The sequence below is a fragment of the Triplophysa rosa genome, linkage group LG18 (genome assembly GCF_024868665.1).
Source record: "Triplophysa rosa linkage group LG18, Trosa_1v2, whole genome shotgun sequence".
Taxonomy (NCBI): domain Eukaryota; kingdom Metazoa; phylum Chordata; class Actinopteri; order Cypriniformes; family Nemacheilidae; genus Triplophysa; species Triplophysa rosa.
This window is the reverse complement of record NC_079907.1, coordinates 5,106,519-5,124,559: the sequence shown is the minus strand read 5'-3', so window position 1 is coordinate 5,124,559 and position 18,041 is coordinate 5,106,519. Positions and strand designations below refer to the sequence as shown.

Here is an 18,041-nt window from a genome sequence, read left to right as displayed (position 1 = left end):
CTGATAACATCTGCAGGGCCGGAGATGATTGAGGAGGACAAGAAAGGGTGAGAGAGAAAGAATATAGTAAGAGACATGCAACCCTAAGACATGGATGTGCACTAAAAGCACAAGAGAAAAGCTCAAGCTGTTTCAAAAGCAAACTGTATAAGTGATTTTTTTCAAAACAGTCTCAAGAAAAAAATCAGATACAAAAAATACATTTGAGCCGTTTCAGGCACTCTTTTGTAATCCTTCCCTATACTTTTCAGCTAACAAATTTATGGAATCATTAGTCATAAACCATAAATTAGCAATGTTTTCATCCACATTTACTGTAGGCTATTTAAACAAATTCTGTTAGAAAAATAGGACATTAGTCTTCTGGTGAATAATTGAAAACATCAAGACCGAAGGTAATTGAATCAATATCCCTTGCCATATAGATTGAGTTCTTCCAGTTAAAGATCCAATCTGTTCTTTTTAAGTATATAGGCTACTGCCAAGTGCTGATATCTGATCAGATAACAAATTTCTAATCGACTTCAGTGAGGAAATGCATTTCTGGTGATTCTGTTAGATTATATTGAATGGAAATTTTGCAGTTTTTTCCCGTGTGTGTTAACACACAGAGGCTCGTCCGAGCTCACGGACTGGTCTGTTTATCTACTGGTCTTCCCCTTTTAAAGCCTCTTCCAGTCGCCATGCACTGAAAATAAACAGCTAAGCCAGCAACTGCACTTTGCTCACGGGGGTTAAAAAGGTCGGCCATCTTGCTCTGCTTCACTGAATGGGTCCTGAAAGGGTTTAATTTAGTCATCTGCAAGAGGGATCTCGGTCAGAACATTATGTAACTGTGTCTTTTAATGTTTGATGAGAAAGTGAAACGCTTGAGTAACTCCATGCATGTTCTCCATATGAAGATTTCAGCTCTGCATCTGTAACGATATATACCACCTTAAGGAATTGAATAATTGAACACTGTTGCATATGTTGAAAGAGCTTCATTCATCTGCGGCACTTGAAAACACTTACTATGATACATATTTATTTAATGTTAAAACACCAAAAAATAATGAAGGTATATTTCACTTAGGATTCTGTCAGCATCTATCCAACATTATTCATTCACACAAAATCTGAAATAACAATGTTCTTAAGTATCACAGTTGATGTCAGTGCTGTTGTCAAACAGGTTAAGGAAATTAGTAAATAATAACCAAATTTTAGTTTGGTGAAGTATCCCTTTGAGAAAATAGCCATTAGTGGGAAATGAGAGGGCATAAAACTACTCATCTGATAAGGCAGATCTCTTTGTTTCATAAATACTGTATGTTTTCATTTCCTCGCAGACGACAGGACAATAAATAACAGTGCAAAAACAAATGTAATGGTTTGAAAAAGACAAGTTGAGCCTAAAACTGGATCCACCAGGATCAGATAAGACATTGTTCAGACAAACTGTACCCGCGATGCACATTCAAGTTTACAGTCAATCATTTTATGTCTCAGCTAACAGAATGGGTGCTTGACTGCCCAATATATGTAAATTTGACTCTTTCTATTGGGTTGGCAAATGCACTTACACTGACAGTGTTTGAGGTTAAAAAAGCAAGCAAAAATAATTTTCAATGAGAGTTGCCATTCTGGCAAAGTGGTTGTAACTTATGTTCTTATATAATGATTCCTACTGTATATACTGTAATATACAATGATAAATGTTATATTTTTTCTCTTCTCCGCGTTTAATATACTAATTTTGAAAACTTCAAATCAGAGGTCTTTGGCAAAAATGAACAAAAAAACGTTTAGATTTGAATTCAACCTTTTTAATTTAAACCAAATCATAGTTTTGTTACTAATGTGCAGAACTACTTTGCTAAACAAATTTATTAGACCACCACCCAATGATGTAAGGTTTGTGCCACAGCTGCCCTAAACTAACAGTATTGGTGATATTAAAATAATTTTTATATTTCTGTGTAAGCTCTTTAGTCACAGTAATATTTATAATGCTAAAATATTGTTATTATCCATGAATTTTCATATTGACTGTTTTTATAAGTAAGCCAAAAAAATAGTAAAAGCACTAGATTTTCTATTCAGATCCCCAATTTCAGTTTACATGCAGTCCTTAATAAAAAAGATTTTTAGTGGTTTAATGCTATACGCTTGATTCATTTCTGACTTCTGAGAGAAAATAAATGTGCTCAAATTTGGGTATTAAAATGTAAATAAATGTAGTTGTTTAGTTGTTTAAGTCTGATATTTGCCCAATAAATGAAAATAAAATTATTCGTTTTTGACAGATTCCTAAAATATTTGTGTTTTCTCTTTATGACATGCAGCCTAATACATGTGTTAAGCACTGTGCACACTTTTTGGAGAGAGTGGAGCGACCTCCCTCTGTGAACGTTTGGTGCTGCTGTAAACTGAGGAGGTTGAGGCGTTGACAGGGGTGCGCTGGTGATGCAGAGGCCGGCGAGGGTGCAAATGTGCCCCCCGTAACAACAGAACGTCCCTCACCGCTGCTCTAAAGGGCTTGCTGACAAAACAGTACAAAAAGAAATTCACAGCGGTGTTTAGCATGGCTATCATGTTGGCAAGGTCATACGCGAGATGCACGCGCCAATCTCTGTACACCGATGACACGTAGAGATGATAGAGTACCACTCCGGTACGAGGTGCCCAAAGTACGGCAAACACAGAAGTGATTGCCAGCAGCATAGCTGTGGTTTTACCCAGCTTGCTTGGCAATGCCAACTGCTGCCCGGTGTCCTCTTGGCACATGTGCTTCCTCTGCCTATTACGAAGCCTTAGGATAATCAATGAGTTTAGCAGCAGGAAGATGCTGCATGGAAGAAAGTAGATAATAGTCACATGAGTCCAGATCAGGGTGGCATCCAATGTGTTAGGCAGGCGGCTGACCCTCCACATGTCCGACCACCAAAAAAAAGGCACGCCGGATGCCAAGGCTAACGTGAGCACCACAGCAATGATCCGTCGGGCACGTGCCGGGTAGCTTATCTGCCGGTGTAGCAACGGGTGACACAAAGCAACGTAGCGGTCGACCGTGAGAGGTACTGTGGCCCAGATGGAGGCGTGGTTAGCGGCGAACTCCAGCATACTGACCGACCGGAGCAGCAGCACGGGGACATCTCGGTGGAACACGGCCGTTTCCAGTAGGAAGCCCACGAAGATGATGAAGAGCTGACTGAGGATGTCGGAGCCAGTTAAAGCCAAAAGATACACATAGAGCGATTTCTGGGTCCGAACAGCCAGTCGGGAGAGAGCCACTAATGTCAGGATGTTCACTGGAAAAGAGGGAAGAGGAATTAAAACGAATATGGATAGACATGGCATAAACAGGGAGGTTTGGGGCCACAGAAGGGAGAAACAGAAGATGGAGGGGAGTAGACACAGCAGGATTGATGGGAAGTTAAAGATTAGGGGTCAGATTTTGAAAACATACCAGCCCCCGGAACCTTTGACCTGATTTTCCACAATGAAAAGATTAAACTGAAGCTGAATTTGTGCTTGTTTTGCTTGTTGACAAGACCGAAGATACGAATATTTCAAGTGCTTTTTAGAAAGATTTATACTAAAACTATTTACACAGCAAATTCAAATTCTAATTCCTATTTTTATTTTGTTTTCCAATACAAATATCTGAAAAAATAAATCAAGATACATTTACTTGAGAAGCAAAATGGCGTAGTTTTCTGAAAAAAAAGAAAAACCAATTAGTAACAAGAAACACAAATATGCCAGTCAGATAAGAAAAATAAACTTTTACCTCTTTATTAAGTAATTCAAGTTTAAATTTTGTTTTATAATTTGAGAAAAAACTCATTCAATTTGTTTTTTGTTTCAGAAAACTATATTTATCAAAGCAAGATTTACTATATTGTGCTCTTCAAGTAAATATATCTTGATCTAAGACTTCTTCAACATTTGAACTTGAAAATAAGACAAAAATACTGGGTAAGAAATTTTCCAGTTTTATACCAAATTTCCAGTGTATTTGAAAAGTTCCATAATGTTTCACAATAAAAAGAGCCATGGTCTGTTAGCTATTGAACTTAATGAATATTTCACAACAAAATAAAGTCATTTCGAATAAAGTCATTTTCATGCTTAAGTTTTTTAATACAAAAAGAGAAAACGTCACTATGGAGATCTTTACCATAAGGTTCAGAGTCACAATGGCTCTAAAGATCCCAATTTTTTTTCTTTTTTTAAAAACACCTAAACAGTGTTTCAAAATTTGACAATTTTGTCCTTATACCTAATATCTGTATATATAAAACATGCTTGGTTTTCATTTCATACTATATTCTTCATCGACTTTAAAGCTTTTAAATTAATATAAAAGTGTCATTGGCTGTTGTGAAAATCAAGTGACCCTGATCTAGTTTATGGACCTTCAAACAAAGAATTATTAGTTTATGTACCGATTGATTGATTTATTGACTGACTTTCTTCTCCCCAAGCAACTTTGTGTCAGTCTCTTTTGGAGTGAGTGCAGTAAAAAGTTTATAGATACTTAAAGATTTCTTGTCTGGTCTGTGTGACTCATTGAACAAATCCACAATGACCCTCCTCCATCAAAGGATGCAAGTAGAGAAAGATCTGATTTCCTATGGGAATGGGTAACTGATGAACTGATGCACAACCCTGTTCCCAACCCAAAGCCATGTTTTAAAATACTCATACCTGGCACTCCTATACACAAGAGAGCGCTGTAGTAGATGATGGGGATGTAAGCCAGCACACACTTTGACCTCTCCTCAACGATGCGCTCATCCTCCCGGTGGCTGGGCACCGTGCCATTGTGCCAGTCAATCATGACCTCTGCCTTCCCCTTGTGACGTGAAAGACAACATAAGGAAAACTTAAACATCTCACTCATGTCTGCATATGATCTAAAATGTCTGTCATTAAATAATAAACTTTTAAAAAATGAATGGCAAAATATGACCAAATTCTTATTTGTATCTCATGGAATATATTGTAAAAGGAGGACGAGTCTGTAATGTTTTCAATGTGGAAATTTACTCTGCTCTTCTAACCAGATGAATGAGAGAGGCAGCTTGTCATTAGGTTAACAACAGTCAATTTGAACAGATGGAAGTAAAATCAAAAACAATTATGCACCTGCCCTCGTTTACTTGTCTTACTCTTATCTCTCTTCTCTCCCTCTTTCCTTTTTTAAACTTGACTACTTCTTTTGTCACCTCGACCACCCTTAAGAGGATGAGATCAGTTCTGACCAAACATGTTTATTTGCTTTCAGCATCTGCTCAGTATAGAGAGCTGAACATATTGCCTAGTGACATCATGGTTTTATGATCAAATTCTGTTGCTAATGTGCTTTGCACTCGATTGTTTGATGCTTGATAAAAAAAACTACAAATGCAAAATGTACTAAACAGCGGTATTGTGGAGCTATTGAAAGTGAACCCAAGGAAAAGGCATTCATTTCTTTCACCTGGCAAACAGACAATAGAAGGTTTATGTTGTGGAACATGATGATGGGTCCGTCTCCTCAACCACATCCTGCTTAGATGAGCAAAGTCACAATGCGGGTGAGAATTGAATTAAGCAGGAATTATTGGTTTGCTGTCACCTTATAATTACTTCTGTGAATTTACTGTATGTGAGGAACAGTGGGGAACAACTCAATATTATTTGTACTGTGCTTCGCACCGTCACCGCAAGCAGCTTTACAGAAAACATTTTGGCATGAAATATTAGAAAAAAGAAAAATTATTTAGAAACCTAATAATGAAATGACAAGAATTAAAAAGGAAAATTGTGTAACAGACAGTCATTATACATGTGAAAAATTTGTAAATACATAATCATTTTGCAATAATGTTAACACATCTGAAACATGTAGTGCAATTCCAGAGCTCAGTTCTTCTTTTTACACATTTGCCGTTTGTTTCTTTCTGAAAAATCCATAGGGTTAACCATCCATTTCATCCATATATCTTTTATGCATTGAGTTTCAAACAGGAAACTTTTGTCAAAGTAAAAAAATATATATGGCTTTTTGTATTAAGGGCCCAAACTTTTCATGCAAAATGAGAAAAAAATGCTTTTTTAACACACCAGCTTCTATTCAAATAACATGACATTTATGCCTTTATTGTTTCTACAGACATCGATTTGTATCATATTTGTGGAAAGTGCCAAAAACTGCGGGTAGCTTTTACAATGCATGTTATATATTTAACAGCGGTCCTCAAATCCCTATTAAAAGCTGTTTATCTCAATGCTATGATGATAATTTTCTCCTCCAGCTGAGCATAATCAGTTTTTACCCTAGTAATATAAGTTGTAATGAGTGTCTTTATGAGCTCTTATGGGCCATTTACTCTGTAGCAGTTTTAAACAGAAGCTGAGCTGGATGATAAATCTTCAACCATCGGTGACGTGTGCTAGGATACAGAAGAGATGTTATCCCTGAAAGGCTTGAACTACTTTACTCATGTTGTTTTCCTTCTGAAAATACCTCTGCCAACATCAAACCATTGCTCATTCAATAGATTCACAAGCGTGGGGAGGAGCTTACATGTGTGTTAATGGATCTACTGTGTGTGTTTTTGAGCTATTTTTCTACGAATCTGGGTTCTTTAACTAATTGTGTCCACTTGTTTTTATGCATCATGCACTCAACTTTGAGTTTGTATGTTAATCTCTCCTCTACTTAGATGTCTAGTGATTTTAAATGCTTTCAAAAATGTGCTAAAATCCCATAAGTGTGTATATCACACTTTGCAAATGGTGTGAAAACACAATTTTCTCAAGGGGTATAGATGTTTTTGAGAGAGATTGTGTTCCCATGTGTTGTGATAAAAAACACACACACATTCCCTTTGGGAAATCTTTTAGGGATCGGACTTCCTCTTTCTCACTGGCAAACTTATTTTCTTTATTTAAAATACAATTTTGTATGGATACTTTATGGATGTATGAACATAATTTGAATTAAGAGGACGAAATGCGATGGTAAACCGAACTCTCTTTGCTCTGCTTCTTTATAGTCCTCATATGCTTAAAGGGCTAGTTCACCCAAAAATGAAAATTCTGTCATCATTTACTCACCCTCAGGTTGTTTCAAACCTTTATAAATTTCTTTGTTCTGTTAAACACAAAGAAAGCTATTTGTAAGAATGTTAGCAATTTTCAGTTATGGGACATCCTCCACTACCAAAGTAGGAAAAAAATATTGTATATTTTTTTGTTCTGTTGAACACAGAATGAGATATTTTGAAGAATTTAGGACAATTTAGGAAAACAAACTTTAATTTTTCCTACTATGGTAGTCAATGATATTCCAGAACTGGAAATAGCTAACATTCTTCTGAATGTCTTTCTCCGTGTTCATCAGAACAAAGTAATTTATACAGTTATGAAATTACATGAGAGTGAGTAAATGATGACATAATTTTTTTTATTTTTGGGTGAACTATCACTTTAAGGCCGGGGAATTCTTAAGTTCCCATCCATAATCTAGTGTCCTGAATCAGAGACCTCAAAAGGCTTATACAGAATAACTCAAACAAGCTGTTTAAGCTTAAAGCATGCCGTTTGACTGACAAACAGCAATGTTTTCTATTTCTAGAGCGGTTCACATGTTGCCCTCTGCCTGAGGGTACGAGTCCACGCAAGCAGTCTACATCTGTTTAAACAGAGAATCTGTGCTTAAGTGTTAAGGGACAAAATGGATAAAACGAGAAGGGATGTTTTCTCTAAATGCTGCACTGAAGCTTTGTTTAAATAATCTTATGGTAAATCACTTCATGTTACAGGATCATTAAAACCATACTGCAGACTTGCAGTCGTAGCCAAAAGTGATGTCCAGCTTAAAAAAGTGTCGTCTTCACATTCTATTAAAAAACGTTATTAAAGATGTGCTTAAAACGTTGTATTTATGTTGCGTAGTTGTACTTGGAGTGTAAACTGAAGCCCCATCTTTGGAAAGATTTAAGAAAGCTTGGAAAAAAACATTCAAAGCTCATTTAATATGGATCAAAAATATTGATGACTCATGTTGCACTACACAGATTTCAGTCCAATCAAATATTTTCTAGAATGTGAAGTCCCTCCCCCTGAAAAAATCATGGCTCATGACTGTAATGTAACCACAGTCCGGCTATTCAAAAGACCCTTTGATCTGTCCCACCTAAATATCCAGTTTCTGAAAATATATCAACAGAACTAAACGCTTGTTAACCGATCCCATGGATTTATTAGAGCCAAAAATAGCAAATGTTCATTGTTTTCCATGGATGTACAGAGTGTTGATGTGTAAGGTTTCAGATCTCTCTCTCCATGGAATTTTTGCTCTACTGAACACTCTTAATTATTCATATTGAGCTGGTACACCTGAGACAATAGTTATGACCTCAAGGACAATGGTATAGCAATACCATCCATATATCAGGGTGCACAAATAAAAAGAGTGTGCATTACATTTTCCGAAAATGTTCGATAGGGAGAAAACGTTATAATTTATAATGTCATGATTACAAAGAGCCAACAATGTCAGATATTTCCAAGTAATCACAGCTTTTTTAGGTTCCTGACTTCCAGAGTTGACCTCTAGATATCCTGTATAGCTCTTGGAGCAAATATAAAGTTGACATAACACTGAGAATGAACCCAACACGTCAAATTTCTGACTTATGTTCAGGCCAAATCATGCAAGTTAACTGTTTTTAATAGCAGTTTTGACAAAGTGTGTGAATATCAATGAAAATATCACATTCTGTAGGTATAAATCAAACAAAAACCATATTCATATATAAAAAACTAAGCAAATTTGCATGTTGCATGGTTTTATGAAATATACCAAAAACTGCACATACAATAAATATTCAATACAAATGGTCTGTTTTCTATTAAAAGAAATAAACAGACAAACAACATTTTATATTCATAGTTTCATATTAATATTTTATCAGACAAGAAATATCAAGAAAAAATATTTACATATATTTTTTATATGCACATCATTTTGTTTATATGTGTGTTTAGAAATGTAACCACTTCATCTGTAATTGATGCTCACAAAAAGTCCATCAAGGTTAAAACCAAAAACCAGACTTACCCTCACAGATTACTGAAGGCCACCATCTGTGGACCCCAAGCAGGCAGGCGTCTTAACCACCAATGCCCGAACACGGAGCCCTTGAGGAGGACAATGAAGAACAACAGAGGTCTTCGCATAATAGACTCATCACTGCAAACAGCGAGTGAGTTCGAGAAAAGGTTATGGAAAGGAGTGAGAGAGACCGAGAGAGGGAGAGGGAGGGAGGTAGAGAGAGAGAGAGGAAGGGAGGGGAAAAGCACAAGTGAGATGGATGCTTTTGGGAGGATTTTGGTAAATAAGGGAAGCATAAAGCGAAGTGAGAGAGGAGGTGTTCGCTAAGCTTCCGACATAGTGGCAGTAAGAAAGACACAAGGAAGACGGTTTATAGTTTCACAAAGCAGTGCCTTCAGACCCGTGGGACCTCTTATCTGCTGCGTTTGTATTTTTCATCATACAGTAGGTTTCCTTTGGCTGTAATCTAAATGTAAACTTAATTTAAATATAAATATTGCTGTTACGTTTCTTTTTCAAAGCGATGGTCTTACGATTATTAAGATTTTCTGAAGCATATGTGAAAGGTGCTTATCCTTGCAAAAATCGTCCCTACCGTGCTATAGGATGTTCTTGGTTGCCACGACATTATCATGTGGATGCTAAGGTGTTCTGAGTGGTCTTTAGCGTTTAGGTTTTGCCACAGATGCAAAAAGACCCCACCCCAAGTATGAAGCTCTTTTATAAGAAAAACACAAATGACAGACATTGACACTCAAGAATCAAGAATAGAATCAAGTACATTTTTAGCCAAATCAATACTGTGGCATTGGAGATCTTGTGGTCTACATGTAAATGCTTTCAGAATCTTCCCCCCACCAGCCAACTGAAGCACTCGCATGGAGCACAACATCATGTCTCCAGACGGATGGACAAAAGTACATCAACACCACCATCTGGACACAGAAGGAGAGAAAGTGAGCGGGTGACTTTAAAGATATGAATGCTCTCTCTCTCTCTCCCCTGAACGGTGACCACTGTGCGTGTTAATTTTGATGAACGATCTCTGCACTGGCTTTGCACCAATGCATGAGGGTTGGTCAAGCAGAAAATTAACTCTGTAAACTCGCGTTTGGTTGTGGTGTCAGCGGTAGGTTTGTGGAATTGTAAATTAATGTAGTGTAGGTGTGAATGAAGGAAGCAGGTTTTGTTGCTTTGTTTTTCCACATTCACCACATGTTTAATTTACATTATACACTTTGACAACTAGAAAACATTAGCTACACTGGTGGGTCGGTGACAAAATGCTATACAATCTGTGATCCAACCATTACTTACTTTTAAGTGAAATGATAAATAGAATAGAATTAAATAGAATATAGAACAGAATTCACAAAGAGTAACACACACATCAAAACATGAACATGCAAACACATATCCACACATTATTACTCTGCTATGTGTTAGGTCCAATACTCTGCAGCTTTATAGAGCATGTAGACAGAAGATAATGAATGATATTCTGGATGACAGAATAAATAAATCAACCAACCCGCTCTTCTGCTGCGTTTGGGTAAAACTATGAAAACATAGATTCTAAGTTCAGACCACACAAAGCTGCTTGACTCTTTGAAGAAATAAAATGTTTTATTGGAGTATGTCTGGAATCTAAATTGTTATGATATAAGTCTAGTTTGACATCATTAGGCAGACTGTTGAACTCTACGGTCACAACAAGCTCTTCGAAGCATTGTCTTCAATAAAAATGCAGAATATTTTTGAGCTTTTATTCAATATTATCCTATTTTAACTGAGCAATAATGTACGAAAGGCCAGACTATATTGTTTATATTGTGTAATATTATGTTATAAATGGCCATTTTTATTATGTAGAAGCTTTACTGTCTGTATTGTGAATTTAGTCCAGCTGGGTGCCATTGACAGGCATAACAACACTCCTGAATCCTGACTTTGAATGCGTTAAAGATATTGTAGACACAAATTTTCATAAAAATGTTTTATTAAGAAAATTCATCTGAACAATGCAGTTGACAGATATTTGTATTTTTGCAAAGGGAAATGGAAAGGAAGATAGCAGCTCTATAAATTGTAAATTGCATATTTCTTTTTAATTCATTTAATTGGATTAATTAAATCGTCCTTCGGATGAGACATTAAACCGAGGTCCTGACTCTCTGTGGTCATTAAAAATCCCAGGATGTCCTTCGAAAAAGAGTAGGGGTGTAATCCCGGCATCCTGGCGAAATCCGCCCATTCGCCTGTATACATCATGGCCTCCTAATCATCCCCATATGAACTAATTGGCTTCTTAACTCTGTCTCCTCTCCACCAATAAGCTGGTGTGTGGTGGGCGTTCTGGCGCAATATGGCTGCCGTCGCATCATCCAGGTGGATGCTGCACATTGGTGGTGGTTGAGGAGGTCTCCCTTCCATGTACAGCGCTTTGAGTGTCTAGAAAAGCGCTATATAAATGTAATGAATTATAATTATTTATTATTAATTGTTTTTATGTTCCACAAGACGTCCACATCACGTNATTGCCTGGGGGAAGAAGCTGCTTCTGTGTCTGGAAGTCCTGGTGTTTGGTGCTCTAAAGCGCCGGCCAGAGGGCAGCAGATCAAAGAGTTTGTGTGCTGGGTGTGTGGAGTCAATGATGATTTTTCTTGCCCTGTTTTTCACTCTGGAATCGTACAGGTCCTGAAGTGTGGGCAGAGGAGCACCAATAATTTTCTCAGCACTACGAACTGTCCGTTGTAGTCTTCGTAGGTCTGATTTGGTGGCCGAGCCATACCAAACAGTAATTGAAGTGCACAGAACAGATTCGATGACCACTGAGTAGAACTGGGTCAGTAGCTCCTGTAGCATCCAGGTGGATGCTGCACATTGGTGGTGGTTGAGGAGGTCTCCCTTCCATGTAAAGTGCTTTGAGTGTCTAGAAAAGCGCTATATAAATGTAATGAATTATAATTATTTATTATTAATTGTTTTTATGTTCCACAAGACGTCCACATCACGTTCAAAGCAATGGATGAAATAGTCAACAATGAACCACCGATCTCTATTCATTAAGTCTTTAAAAAATGTAATTTTCTGTGTAGGAGTTTTTGGCATAGTTATGCACAGGCCTAAACATCCTCTTATTTCATTTTTTTACCCCTGAAAACATTGTACACGGTGTACACACTTTACACAAGAGCCACAAAAACCACTGTGATGTAAAAAGGGGATATTTACACTTTGTCCACACTGCTCTGGTTCACTTTGATTTTATCTCATCTCTTTGTATTTGTGCACTGTGTAGAGAGAGGGTAAATTCATAAATAGAGGAAGAAAAATGGGCAACACAAACTCATTTTTGAAGCACTTAAGTGGAGGGTCCTTCTGTTCCATTTAAACACACGAATTCATAACAGCACATAATGTAATTGCTGTCAGCACGGTTCACCAAGGCCAACATTACAAATGTGATTTTAATTACCTGTGAATTCTGAAGCATGTGGGGGAGATGAAGTAAACAAAAAGATAAAACGGAAAATAGATTAATAAATGGAGAGATGTGTAATGGAGAGATAAAGATTGAGAGATAACGTAGGCACTTTTGTGTTAATAGTTTGTTTCTATAACAGCAGAAAAGGAGTTTCACAGTGCAATGTAAAATTCAGTAACTTCTGCAATATTTTTGACATTTGCCAAGACTGCCCTCTAGTGACAATAGTTGTAAGTTTCAATAATGTTGACTTTTACTGAGGTGTAAGTATATAATGTAAAACAGAAACAATCAGCCTAAGTAAACTGTTAAATTAAAATAAATATTTAATTATACCAATTATTAATGATAAATACACCCACAACGACCCTGCATATTAAAAAGTACTGTATCGCTCACAATATGGTGAATTAAAATTCTTTAAAAGAATTGTAGACACGGTATTTGCAACAAGGTAGCAGACACATAGAGCCCCATGAAGTGCCAAATAGGTCACTAGAGAGAGTGAGTGAGTGAGTGAGTGAGTGACTGACTGAGTGAGTGAGAGAGAGAGAGAGAGAGAGAGAGAGAGAGAGAGAGAGAGAGAGANAGAGAGAGAGAGAGAGAGAGAGAGAGAGAGAGAGAGAGAGAGAGGTCACTGTATCAGTGGTTTTGACATTCTCATTAATTATAATCAATATAACTGCAGGCTAACCAGATGGACTTGAAGTGACACTGCTGACTGGAATATAAATGAGTCATAATAATTTACAAATAGGTTGTTCATAATATATAAGCTTATTGAAACTTATATGAAACTTATTGCTAATCATTTTTTAGAGATGCACCGAGTAGCCGAGTTTTCAGAGTGATATCTGTCGATACAGATTCTGAAGATTAATTTAATATTTCTTTACTTTCTGAATGTAATTAATTCATATAATCACTATAAATATTGAATATCAAACTGGTGATGTTTCTTAATATTACATATATTCCTATACCTATACCCGATAAAAAAATGCTTTTCAACCGATACCGATTACTGGCTGATATATTGGTGCATAATTTTTATAATTTCTAAATAAAAAAAAATACCTTGTATAACTTACTTTCTTATGTGCAACACGCACACGCGCACACGCACACACCACACGCATACACGCACGCGCGCACACGCACACACACGCACGCACACACACGCACGCACACACGCACGCACACACACACACACACACGCACGCACACGCACGCACACGCACACACATGTTGGGTTTCCATGTTTTATGGGGACATTCCATAGACGCAATGGTTTTTATACTGTACAAACTGTATATCATATTCCCTACCCCTAACCCACCCCCTAACCCTAAAAGTCACACACAACTGTCTGATCTTTTAGATTTTCAAAAAAGTTAATTCTGTATGATTTATAAGCTTGTTTCCTCATGGGAACAAAAAAATGTCCCCATAAGGACAAGGATTTTGGATATTGCCATCTTTGTGGGGACATTTTGTCCTCATACCATAGGGTTTACCCTTCCCACACATTACACACACACACACGCACGCACGCACGCACGCACGCACACACACACAAATAGTTCTCAATAGTTTTTTGTCGAATATAATATTTTTCTTTTAAATAATTTTCACTTTATATTTACTACTATGAAATGTTGTGTTTTATATTTATATTTATTTAAATTAAATTAGTTGTATTTGTGTATTCTAGCATTGTATCAGTGAGCTATGCACAGACATTATTATACATTTTAATACTATTAATTTTATTATTAATATTATTTATTTACATAATACATTTTAATAGGAAAGCGAGGCACACTGATAAAACGTTCTCTCCACCATCATTGAATAAACGTCAGTCCGTCATCAGATCTAAACTTTGTCTGTGCTTTGACCCAATTATAATCAAATCAATTCATATGCACGCGACCTGAATGCTGAAGTATGTCACCCCGAGACAGATCCATTCACAACTATCAGTCTAGTCCTGGATCACAAACGGCCTCAGAGTAGCTTAAACCCTGACAGGGTTTCTCCTAAGTAAATGATTTACCCAAATTCACTCAGAAGTCCCTCTCACACACGCACACCACACCCAAGTGTTTACAGGAATATGCACATATCTTTTCCCTCTGTTGCCTTGTTGCAAGGTCCAGCCTCCTTCAGCAACTTTCCACTGGCCATAAACAAATGACATAACCTCTAACTAGAAGTCTCCCCAGCAGGAGAGGATGTCCTTACATATGGGGAGAGAAATAGACTGCAATCCTTCTTCTGATCCCCAGTGTAGACAGAATGTAACTGTATCCACATGTTCAGTCTGGCTGAAAGTCTGGCTTAATGCTTAATAGAAAAATACCATGTACCTGTTCCAAACTTCTGCTGGGTGGCATGTTATGACATTTCTGTCAAGAGAATTTCTCAGATAAAGGCAACATGCCAATGGAAAATTGAGAAGGCCATTGAGAAGATCTTCAGAAGTTCATTGTCAAAACATTTGCATAGTCACATATGCGGGTAACGTGCGCAAAACACAATTACAGTCCAAAATTAGATTTCATGCTTTCTTCAACTCAACATCTGAGGTCTACTCTGGATCTATGTCATACACTGAAAAAGAGCAAAGTCAAAATCAAAGCCGTCGTCATGGCAACTGGCATTCCTGCCCATCAAAACTAACTCTCCAACCCCCCGTGGGTTCCACTGATCGATAGGATATCGTGAGGGTGGAACTAACCCAAAACAACCAGTAACCTACATACCAGTCATGTACCATAGACTACACATACAGTAGAGGCAACCCACAGGACATCCATCCTCCACAAAGGAGAGAGAAGACGACGGAAGAACGAAAATTACATTAAGTAGTAGCCGGTAGGAAGGGGAGAAAAAGAGAGGAGAAAGAACAGATTTAGATTCAGAAAAGGAAAGGAAACAGAAATAAAGATGGCTAAATTGCTGGTGAATGGGATGCCTGTCCAAATCTATCTGATGTTCGTGCTGTTGGCCGCCGGGTCCCATAAGCAACTTGTCCATGGAGGTAAGAGGACCTCTCTTGTTGTCGTATAGACTATTATTGTGCGAACGGTCAAAAGTAAGTCGCCCGGATTGTCTGGGGAAATTTTGTGGTATGCAATGCAGCATTTTATGGATAAAAGGAATTAAAACCTACAGCCAGAGCTGAGTTGCATGTTAAGAGACTGTCAGTGGTTTCTGAACTGAATTGCATTTCATCGAGAGCTTGAATTTTTAATGCAACAGAGCACAATGTATAGCATACAATTCTATATAAAGCATAATATAGAATGACAAAAATCTGAACATTAAAAATCATGCCAGTCAATGCATATGATATTTTTAAGAAATTTGCTGAACGAAAATGACTCCATCATAGTTAAATTAATCAGCCTTTCCACTGGTTTCTGTTATTACATTGTATTGTGTTATAGCGGACCTCCATTACGAGTCATAACGGCTCATACCTACTTGTTGTGAACACTAATAGGAAACTAGAGCGTAGTAAGTGGTTTGCTCATCCCCCCCTCCCCAAACACAGGCACACACACACACACACACACACACACACACACACATAAAACATCACAGCAAACAAATACATGCACACAAATGGATGATGGCATTTCTGAGAACTCCTAAACCCAGATTAATATTCAAGGAAATGCCTAAATAGCATTTTGAGCATTCGTACATTATGAAAACACCTGCTGTTTAAACATACATGTTTCCTTCTGGGCAAACAGGAAGATTAAGACACATCTATGTGTAATTTTAACAATAAAAAGGGGAAACACTGAACATTAACACATAAACATGTTGTACAATATGTATGTACACAACACTGCAGAGTATATTAACTGGTTATCAAAGCATTTTGGTTTTCATCAATCAAGAAAAACTACTTTTGTATGGTTTGGAAAGACTTCACTTAAATTGTCATTCCAATATTATCATATGTAATGAGAAAACTGTATGAAAAAAGAATTGTACCAAAAGTGAAGAATATTTTGGTGAACTCCACAGAAGCTGATCCAGTAGTGCTTTCTTAAATACAGCTACGTGAATTTCTGCTTGATGTTTAACTGCTAAAAACACTTTAAAACGCAACTTATGCACTCTGTGACCGATAGGCGTATGACATCAAAGTACCGCGAGAGTACAAACGCGCTGTATGCTTTCCACGCACTCTCGCGCTACTTTTTTTGTAATGCCAGTCAGCCTGCGCAACGCAAATCGAACATGTCATCTTCTCCATCTCGCTCTATCAGTCTCATACTGCGACATAAGCTCGTGTGCATATTTATTTGAATTAGTGCACATTTAGCAAATAGGTGTTAAGGTTTCAGCGCAGAACTATTTTTGCCTCGTTCCGTGCGCTAAACAGAAAATATGTACCTAACCTTATTGAGCCTGTTGCCTGACAAGCCTCTGGCAGACATACCAGGGGCCCGTTTCAGAAAGGAGGTTTATTGAAAACTCTGAGTATATCAACCCTGAAATGAGGGAAACCCTAGGTTTTCCGTTTCAGAATGCGAGGTATGTCAAACCCGAGAAAGCGGGATAACTCAAGCCCGTTTCTAAAAGAGAAGTAACCTATTCTCAAGAGTCAGTAACAGTAACTTACTCTATGAACCTAACCTGGTCGGGAGCAGGTTTTCTTTGGTAAACCCAGAGTTTCTTTCCATCTCCTCCCCCTTTTTAAAGCGCAAATGGTGTAACTCATTCATTAATTCATGAATACAGTCATTCATGGCACATTTTGATCACACAGAGACCATCTCTGTCAGGATCTGGGACTATTGGTTCTTGTTTTTTGCCATTAGAGGTCACTGTTTCACCTGTTGTTCACATTAGCGTCATTGTCTTCACCTGTGCTATCTCAGTGACTTATATGTCATACTTTGTGCTTTTATAGAGGACTGTCACGGTCCTGCCTTCTTGCTTATGAATTTCTAGTCGCGTGGCAGGATCGGGACAGAGCCCTTAGGTTATATGTGAGAAGGCCGTGGGATGTTTATGTTTTTGACATCTCATGTGTTTTCTCGTGTCTTGTCATTGGCCCCGCCCCTCTCGTTTCATGTATTGCCTCCCTGCCGTGTCTAATGTTTCCCACCTGCCCTGTGTAATTATCCCTTGTTTGTCTCTCCTTTAAAATGCCCTCTTGTTTCATTGTCTTGTTGCTCGTGGATTACGTTGTGTATGTGTGTGTTTGGTGAATGTCCCCCGTAAGTGCTACTCTGTGAGTTCTCGTCTTGTTCCTGCCTTGTCTTTGGGATTATTATTTAACGTTTTGGACTTCCCTGCCTTTTACTTTGACGTTTGGTCGTGTTTCGTTTTGTTATTTCATTCTGCTGTTTTTGGCCCCCTCGTGGGAAGTTTTTGTTCTAGTTTTGTATTTTAGTTCGTTCTTGGTTTGACACCCCTCGTGGGTTTTTG

General features: G+C 37.7%; 2 protein-coding genes across 2 annotated transcripts in view; one reads left to right on the top strand and one right to left on the bottom strand.

Moving 5' to 3' along the window:
• Positions 1 to 1,085: 1,085 nt before the first annotated feature.
• Positions 1,086 to 9,267, bottom strand: gpr142 (G protein-coupled receptor 142). Its single transcript, XM_057358859.1, has 3 exons — positions 9,101 to 9,267; positions 4,696 to 4,843; positions 1,086 to 3,293 (listed from the first exon to the last, which is right to left on the bottom strand). The coding sequence occupies exons 2-3, from the start codon at positions 4,826 to 4,828 to the stop codon at positions 2,341 to 2,343; spliced, it is 1,086 nt and encodes a 361-aa protein (XP_057214842.1). The 5' UTR covers positions 4,829 to 4,843; positions 9,101 to 9,267; the 3' UTR covers positions 1,086 to 2,340.
• A 6,054-nt stretch (positions 9,268 to 15,321) lies between these two features.
• Positions 15,322 to 18,041, top strand: part of btbd17a (BTB (POZ) domain containing 17a) — an 8,606-nt gene continuing 5,886 nt past the window's right edge. Inside the window, exon 1 of the mRNA XM_057358853.1 lies at positions 15,322 to 15,627. Coding sequence (XP_057214836.1) covers positions 15,534 to 15,627 — 94 coding nt within the window. The 5' untranslated portion in view covers positions 15,322 to 15,533. The remainder of the gene's footprint in view (positions 15,628 to 18,041) is intronic.

What these genes read in the sequence shown, in the direction of transcription:
- gpr142 (XM_057358859.1), bottom strand. Translation starts at nt 4,828, where the DNA reads ATGATTGACTGGCACAATGGCACGGTGCCCAGCCACCGGGAGGATGAG. An exon ending in CTTGTGTATAGGAGTGCCAG is followed by an intron (nt 3,294 to 4,695) that starts GTATGAGTATTT and finishes CCTCTTTTCCAG; the next exon opens with TGAACATCCTGACATTAGTG.